The 9,379-nt window shown below is 41.1% G+C and overlaps 1 protein-coding gene across 1 annotated transcript in view; it reads right to left on the minus strand.

The window, feature by feature from the left end:
* Positions 1-7,122: 7,122 nt before the first annotated feature.
* LOC103594110 (filaggrin-like) overlaps positions 7,123-9,379 on the minus strand; it is a 4,219-nt gene continuing 1,962 nt past the window's right edge. The window contains exon 2 of the mRNA XM_008577298.1: positions 7,123-8,192. Coding sequence (XP_008575520.1) covers positions 7,123-8,192 — 1,070 coding nt within the window. The remainder of the gene's footprint in view (positions 8,193-9,379) is intronic.

Consider the following 9,379-nt stretch of genomic DNA (forward strand, 5'->3'; position numbering starts at 1 on the left):
AATCACCACATTCAATCTGTCCCCAAATCATGTCCGTTTTATCTCAGTCATATCTTTGACATTCAGTGCTGCGCTGCTGTTACTGACACCCTAACACAATTTTGCCTAGATAGTGCAGTAGTCTCCTAGCTAATCTTTTTGCCACTGGTCTCATCCCCTTCCTGTCTTGCCACCAAAATGATCTTATAAAAACGTAAATGTGGGGCTGAGCCTGTGGCACACTCGGGAGAGTGTGGCGCTGGGAGCGTAGCAGCACTCCCGCCGCGGGTTCGGATCCTATATAGGGATGACTGGGGCGCTCACAGCACTCACTGGCTGAGCACGGTGCGGCCGGTCTCAAAAAGGACAAAAAAAAANTATATTGTCAGAGCTAGAGCTCAGACCCTTCAAACCCATTGTACAGACTAGGTCACCAGACTGCTCACATGCCAGGCTGGGTCCCCAGACCCCTCACACGCAGGTCCGTGCTAGGTAATTGGGAAAGATTCTGGGAGCTGTTGGCTGGTGACACGAGCTCTGTTCTCAGCTTCCTCAGCAGCAGCAGCAGCAGCTTACAGGTCCACTAGCTTACAGGTCTGGCAGCTTACAGGCCCGGCAGTGGCGGTGGCCTTGCGGAGGGTCCTGAGCAGCAAGCAGCCTCCAGCAGCAGTAGTGGCCTGCCCATGGCCCCCCCCACCCCCCCATCCCGGGGGTACATCCTGGGGGTGGGAGGTGCTGTGGATCAGAGCCACTTATCCTTTATACTTAAGTCCATAACCCAGGACACCTGGGTGCACATGCGCAATTATGCTAGATGATAACCAAGGAACACCTGAACACACGTGCCTATTTACATCAAATGCTCGGCAAGATTCTGAACATCTGAGGGGCCCTGACCGTTTTCCTATATTTTCCCAACAAGGCATTACAGGAGGGGTCACATATCAATATACCTGAAGGGGTCAGGCAGGTAGATAATTTAAATAAGTGAGACAGAAGGCACATTTTAGTGGAGGGGAGATGTTAAGCCTAATGGATCTGAATGAACAGTCTGGTATATGTCCAACTAATAGGTGGGAGTCTTACTTCTTAAGTATTGCTGATTGTCTTCAGAAGGAGATGGTAATCCCCTGATGTCTTATCTTACAATTTTGAAGAGGAGTTGGCTCTCAGGTTTTTATGTGGAAGTATCCAACTAAATCAGATTCACAGCACTTGAGATAACATAGTGCAAATAAAATAAAACACAGGTAGGCTAGATTTGGCCTCAGGTGACTAGTTTATAAACTATTGGTTGGGATGTGTGAACAACAGCTGATTCAACTTTAAAACTGTTAGAAAGTTTCCAGTGAAGTACATTTATTAAGGAGTTGTTTTTCCACTTCAGAAGATGAATCTGGCCAATCATCTAAGACTCTTTCCTTTTGTAAAATCACCACATTCAATCTGTCCCCAAATCATGTCCGTTTTATCTCAGTCATATCTTTGACATTCAGTGCTGCGCTGCTGTTACTGACACCCTAACACAAGGTCCTGAGCAGCAAGCAGCCTCCAGCAGCAGTAGTGGCCTGCCCATGGCCCCCCCCACCCCCCCATCCCGGGGGTACATCCTGGGGGTGGGAGGTGCTGTGGATCAGAGCCACTTATCCTTTATACTTAAGTCCATAACCCAGGACACCTGGGTGCACATGCGCAATTATGCTAGATGATAACCAAGGAACACCTGAACACACGTGCCTATTTACATCAAATGCTCGGCAAGATTCTGAACATCTGAGGGGCCCTGACCGTTTTCCTATATTTTCCCAACAAGGCATTACAGGAGGGGTCACATATCAATATACCTGAAGGGGTCAGGCAGGTAGATAATTTAAATAAGTGAGACAGAAGGCACATTTTAGTGGAGGGGAGATGTTAAGCCTAATGGATCTGAATGAACAGTCTGGTATATGTCCAACTAATAGGTGGGAGTCTTACTTCTTAAGTATTGCTGATTGTCTTCAGAAGGAGATGGTAATCCCCTGATGTCTTATCTTACAATTTTGAAGAGGAGTTGGCTCTCAGGTTTTTATGTGGAAGTATCCAACTAAATCAGATTCACAGCACTTGAGATAACATAGTGCAAATAAAATAAAACACAGGTAGGCTAGATTTGGCCTCAGGTGACTAGTTTATAAACTATTGGTTGGGATGTGTGAACAACAGCTGATTCAACTTTAAAACTATTAGAAAGTTTCCAGTGAAGTACATTTATTAAGGAGTTGTTTTTCCACTTCAGAAGATGAATCTGGCCAATCATCTAAGACTCTTTCCTTTTGTGCAATCACCACATTCAATCTGTCCCCAAATCATGTCCGTTTTATCTCAGTCATATCTTTGACATTCAGTGCTGCGCTGCTGTTACTGACACCCTAACACAAGGTCCTGAGCAGCAAGCAGCCTCCAGCAGCAGTAGTGGCCTGCCCATGGCCCCCCCCACCCCCCCAGATGATAGAGACCGAATACCTTAGCATGGCTTACAAGGCTCCTTTTGATCTGGTCCCTACTTTTCCAGAATCATTTTGTGCCATGTTGCTCACATTCATCTTATATTTTGTCTATGCTGAACTACTATCAGTTTCTTGAGCCTACCTTTGTTTTTCTTATCTTTGTTATTTTGCACAAGATATTTAACCCCCATCCCCACCCTGTAATATTCTCCTTCCCAAGTCAACCTAGCACATTCTCAGCCATTTGTATAGATTCAGTACACATTTCTCCCAAATTCAGAAGGTTTATCTGAACTCTGTCTTCCTTACCACTAAACATGGTTAGATGGTTAGCTGGTCACACTATACTTTCTACCACTACTATACCTCAATATATATATGTTTATTAGTACTTGTCACACTATGTCTTTCTTCCTTGGTCATTGAACTCCTCTCCTGAAGGGCAGGTCTGTCTTTCCCATCTTTGTAATTCCAACATCTAGTATAGAGTCTGATTATTAAATAATTAATACTTTCTTTATAATAAAATAACAATGTAATGTTGCACCATGAGCCAGACAACAACCACCTTATCTAGAGTCTGATCAATATAACCCTATTCTTTCTTTCTATTTGAAGAAGATGTGTGGAAATGTATTTGGCAGATAGCTAGAGCCTAGTCATCTATTGCTATGTCTTGTCCAGCCTTTCCTCACGTTGGGAAATGTGGTAAGAAGAGTGGAACAAATCCTTGAAAGGGAAGACCAATAAAAACTGATGGCAATATGGCCCGACCAAGAGTGAGAGACTATTTTGTTTATTTTATGTGAAAATGTATAGATAAATTGTTTGTTAAACTGTAAAACAAACCACTATCTTATTGCCAATAGCCGAGTCACTTTGGTAACAGCATAGGATATGACTGCCATTTACTCATTTCTTTCTCATGTCCCCTAGTCCCCTGAATATTCACATCTTAGCAGTAAGTGGTCACCTTAGTTGTGTGATTTCCAGGCAACATGCTCCTAAACACCTAAAATTGCACTATTAGGCAATGATTAATGTTTTTATACATTTTAATACTACTTAGGAGCTGGTTTATTTTTCTGCAACCAAATGTGCCTAGAAATTGAAAGGAGATTCTCCACTCATATTGTAAGAAACATTCAGTTTGAGAACTTTGAGTTTAACTGATCTTCTATTAAAGCCTTACTGCCAAGGAAGGAAAGAGATCTTTGTGAGTATAAAAAAGATTTTGCCTTCTCTTTTTTGGCTCTAAAAGTGGAGCCATGAGCTGATTTTTAGAGGAAGACAGGAAAGGAAACTGTTGTTTAATTTGGATCCACTGTGTGTTAGAAATTGCAAGGCAGGATGTTGTAGTAGGAAGGACATGAGGTTTGAAGATTGACCATTTGAATTAAATTTCAGCTTTATCACTTAGTGATACCTTTAGGTAAGTTATTGTCGATGTCTCTGCTTCTCAGTTTTATAATCTGTAAAGAAGAGAGAGAATAATTTTTTGCCTTGATGTATTGTGAGGAAAGTGATGCATAATGAGAAATCAATAAATTTCCATTTTCTTTATTTCTTATGGTGGAAAAAATAACATTATTAAGTATTTTTAATACGATCAAAATTTACAGCAAGTTGCTACTAGTAAAGTAGAATGTTCCTAGCCCTGCATACATCTTGAAGTACTGACTTTAAGCTGAGGGTATTCATGCATGTGGCAGTATCTCCCTGAGTTCTGTCCGTGAGTTTCTTAGAGCTTGTGTTTTCATTCTGTATATCTAAACTTTATGTTGTACACCTTAAATATATATAATAAAAAATAAAAATAAAATGTGGTATATACACAAATACATACATATACTCAGACACATACATATAAACACAATGGATTATTATTCAGCCTTAAAAAGAAGGAAATCTTGCCATTTGTAACAACGTGGATGAGCCTGGAGGACATAATAAGTGAAATAAGCCAGACACAGAAAGGCAAATACTGCATGCTCTCACTTATATGTGGAATGTAAAAAAAAGTCAAACTCATGAAGGCAGAGAGTAGAATGATAGTTATCAGGGGCTGGAGAATGGGGAAAAAGGAGAGATATTAATCAAAGGGTACAGATATGATGAATATAAGATGAATAAGTACTGGAGACCTAATGTACAGCATGGTGACTATACTTAATTATGTATAGTATAATTGAAATTTTTTAAGATAGTAAATCTCAAGTGTTCTTACCCCCATCCCCCGCCACAAAAGATAACTATGTGAGGTGATGCATATGTTAATTAGCTTGATTGTGGTAATCATTTCACAGTATATACATATATCAAAACATCACACTTTATACCCTAAACATAAACAATTTTTATTTATCAGTCATACTTCTGTAATGATGGGGAAAAATCCAGCCTCCTTATTGTGGCTTCCAGTTGCTACATGATCTGGTTCCTGCTTAATTCTCAAAAATTATCTCCTGTATTCTCAACTTTCACCCCCACAGTCCTCACACCCCAGGACACTTAGGGATAGGAAAAACCTAAAGGATTTGGTAGAAAGTAGTTTTTGGCTGCCTCACAGAAGTCTTTATTACATCCAGTTCCTTAAAAACTATTCATTCCTAAGCTTTCCAACATTTTATTTACATCACCACCTCTCCACCAAAACAAACATATATTTGGCTATTCTTCCTTAAAAATATAAATGGTAGCATACACTCGTTGTTCTTCATCTTGCTATTTTTACTTAACATAGAATTTAGAGCTTGCTATGGTCTGATTGTTTGTGTCCTCCCCAAAATTCATTGTCGAAATCCTAACCCCAAGATGATGGTTCAAAGTGTGGGGCCTTTGGGAAGTGATTAGATCCTAAGGACACTACTCTTATAAATGGGATTAGTGCTCTTATAATAGATGTTGCTTTGACTCCCATGGATCTGTCACCCCTTTCCCCTGGGTGATGAAACCACAAAGATTACTCAAAGCCCATCTATTCTGAGCAGTGAGAAGCTCCAAAAGGGGTTAATGTCCTGCAACCCTCAGGATAGAGGCATTCCTTCCATTTGGGAAATTAACTATGAATTAGTGTTTCCTTCCCGCATTTATTCTCCAGACCAGGAAGTTACAGGAAGAGAACATAGGTGGGGTTTTTGCTAAGTATAGTTTAACAAGTTTAACAATAGAAGCTGGTAACATTCAGTAAGACAAGCAAGGTGACATTCCATAATGCAATTTGCAAGAAGTTAAGTTGACCCCCCAACAAAAGCTTGATTTTAGCAAACATTCTCTTCTTAGGCAATTTCCTAGTATCTTTACATATCAATCAGTAACCTGTCTGTCTTTGAGCCAGCAACCTTGCTGTGTTACAGTTCTTTATCTTACAACAGAGACTATAGCCTGGTGAAAATTTCCTGTCCTTTGCAAGGTTAACATTTGAGACTGCAAGGCTTTGGAAAACCGGGCCCTGTGAAAAACATTTGCTTTATGTATACTCGACAAATACTCTCTCATTTTCAGTGAAAAGAGCATAGACTTGGAAGACAGAATCAGGTTTCAAATCTTATTTGTTATGTGACTGTGGATAGAACTTCTATGGTGGGTTTCCTCAATATTCTATTCTTGGATCTTATTCTCCACTTTATCATTTCAATCATGCCTATAATTTCATCCATAATGGCAAACATTTATTGAATACTTATTATGAGCTAGGCACCATTTTAAGCACTTTCCTTGTATCAACTCAATTTTCATAACACAGCTAAGGTAGGTACTGTTATTCTTTGTAATTTTCAGATGAGAAAACCAAGGCATAGAGATCTTGAATAAGTTTCCCAAGGTACACAGTAAATTAATGACAGAGTTGAGATTCTGCCTAGACAGCATATGACTCCAGTGCCTGTACATTTAACTGATTCAGTGAACTACCTGTATATACTGATGACTTAAGTCCTGATATCTTTTTTGAAATACAGATATTTATATTTATACTCATAAAACTTCTCCACCTGAATCTGTCTTGGGACTCTCAAACTTATGATATTCAAAATTGGTCTTATCATTTTCCTTTTCTAATGTTATTCCTGACCTCATTGAATAGCCTTATACTTCATCCAATTGCGCAAGATAGAATCCTAGAAATAATCCTAGATTCCTTCTTCTTTATTCTTCAGATTCAATTAATGTTAAAGGTCAAATTCTGCTGACTGTATCATTCAAATATGCCACTGCTGCTGACCTGGCTTAGACTCTCATTTTATCTTTCCCAATGGTCCAGTACTTTCTTACAGGCAGGCCTCCCTACCTCTTGTCTTCTTTAGACCATCCCAGACCATTCATTGTAGACATTTGATTAGGGCACTACCCTTCTCATTAGTGTTCAGTAGCTTGTCCACTGAATAAAATCTGAACTCAATTATTTGTAATGAGAGGCATAGGATAGTGTTTCTCATAGCATCTGTGGTGAAAGATCAGGGTTTATATTTCTAATCTATCAAGGACTGATACTTCTATAAAATTTTAAGAAATGGTCACACACATGGATATTGCACCAATGCCAAATTGTTATAAAACATTTCTAAATCCTTATCCTCAATATCTGTGCTTATCTTCTTGTGCACCAGTAATGAACAGTTTGCAGACCAACAATGCAAACTGCTATGGACTTCACTTAAAGAAGCCCTGTCATATGAGACTGTGAATGGATAGTCAAAGTCTGATCATGAATGNCACTGGATGCAGATGACGTTTGTCCATGTCCAGTTCCAGAGTGCTTGGATCTGTCTCCTGACTGTTCATGTTGGCTGCCTTGTCTTTCTCTTGTGCTAGATCTGGAGTGCCCATGAACAGAGTCAGACTGCCTGTGTGCGGCCTCCTGCCCTTGAGGTGAGCCAGAGTGCCTAGATCTTTCTCCTGAGTGGCCACGTGCAGTTCCTTGTTGGTTCCTGTGTCTTACCTCAGAGTGACCATGGGCTGACACTGACGGGCTGTCTGGGTCTTCACTATCACTGGCCTGACCTACATTGGATCCCTGATGTCTATGGTCACTGGATCCCGATGAGGTTTGACCATGTCCAGTTCCAGAGTGCCTGGATCTGTCTCCTGACTGCTCGTGATGGCTGCCTTGTCTTTCTCTTGTGCTGGTTCCGGAGTGCCTGTGAACAGAGTCAGACTGCCTATTTGCGGCCTCCTGCCCTTGATGTGAGCCTGCGTGCCTAGATCTTTCCCCTGAGTGGCCACGTGCAGATTCTTGTTGGTTCCTGTTACCTGCCCTGGCGTGCCCGTGGGCTGACTCTGACTGGACTTCTGAGACTTCTGATTGTCCTTCAGTGTCACTTGCCTGACTGATGTTGGATCCATGATGTCTATTGTCACTGGATGCTGATGAGGTTTGTCCATGTCCAGTTCCAGAGTGCCTGGATCTGTCTCCTGACTGCTCGTGATGGCTGCCTTGTCTGTCTCTTGTGCTGGATCCAGAGTGTCCATGAGCAGAGTCAGACTGCCTGTGTGCGGCCTCCTGCCCTTGATGTGAGCCTGCGTGCCTAGATCTTTCCCCTGAGTGGCCACATGCAGATTCTTGTTGGTTTCTGTGTCTTACCCCAGAGTGACCATGGGCTGACACTGATGGGCTGTCTGAGACTTCACTATCACTGGCCTGACTGACATTGGATCCCTGACATGAATGGTCACTGGATGCCGATGAGGTTTGTCCATGTCCAGTTCCAGAGTGCCTGGATCTGTCTNTTTAAGAAATGGTCACACACATGGATATTGCACCAATGCCAAATTGTTATAAAACATTTCTTCTTGTGCACCAGTAATGAACAGTTTGCAGACCAACAATGCAAACTGCTATGGACTGCACTTAAAGAAGCCCTGTCATATGAGACTGTGAATGGATAGTCAAAGTCTGATCATGAATGATACGCTTGTGCTGGTCTCTCTCTTCTCTCTATTCTACTGCTGTGTATTGCTTTACCCACCTGGTAAGGTTATTATGGCTTGATATGCATTGGAGAAAGTTTTTGGGTAGGGAAGAGAGAGACAGGAAGATAGAGTCTGTCCCTTAAGATTGTCCCAGTCAAGAAAAAACTTAGAAACATTTAGTTATTTTGCATGCAAATTGTTGATTTACATGTAAGAGAGTAGGTCCACTGAGTTAAGGAAGAAGGTCAAAAACAAATTTTATAAGGGAAGGAGAAAGGACAGAGAAAAATTGGTGTTCCAAGTGAATCTTCTTTGCACCTTTTTGGGTAAACTGATTTTCTGTCAGCCAACAAAAAGGAGTGTCTGGTAATTCTGTCCTTGAATGGGAAGGGATATGAAAGAAAACAATTTCCGTTGTTTATGAGTTCTTCAAAAAAGTTTGAAAGTTTAGCTGTTGTATAGTACAATATCTGGCTATCTCTACTGTAATGTCTGTCAGTGTTCTTCCATTAATCCTCCACTTTAGTTAGGCCAGGTCTGCACTGTTTCCTCATTGTAATTTTTTATTCCTCAGCTTTTTAGTTAGGCCTGACTCCTTTAGAGAGGGAATACAAGAGGGAGCTAAATAAGCTGGTTATGAGACTGCAGGCAAGGTGGCGAAGTATATCACAGAAATGGACAGAAGCATTCTCCCCATGTCTGTCTGTGGCAACTCAATTAGGCCTGCAGCTTTTGCTCTATATGGAGTTTGCAGCTTTATAGGGGCATTTGGGGGACAGTACTTCAAGCAGGGAAAAAAAATACTGGTAGGAGGGAAGTACCACCTGTAAGTGGTTTGTGGAAGATAAACATACACATCATATTGCTTAAGGCTAATTAGAAAAATGCGGTTGTTTATTGCTTTTCATTCAGTCCCTGCTCACATTGGGGATCATTTAAACTTTTTTTTTTTTTTGTCTTTTTTCGTGTCCGGCAACGGATCGCAACCCTCAGTGTCATGC

Source organism: Galeopterus variegatus, unplaced genomic scaffold (genome assembly GCF_000696425.1).
Source record: "Galeopterus variegatus unplaced genomic scaffold, G_variegatus-3.0.2 Scaffold1480, whole genome shotgun sequence".
NCBI lineage: Eukaryota > Metazoa > Chordata > Mammalia > Dermoptera > Cynocephalidae > Galeopterus > Galeopterus variegatus.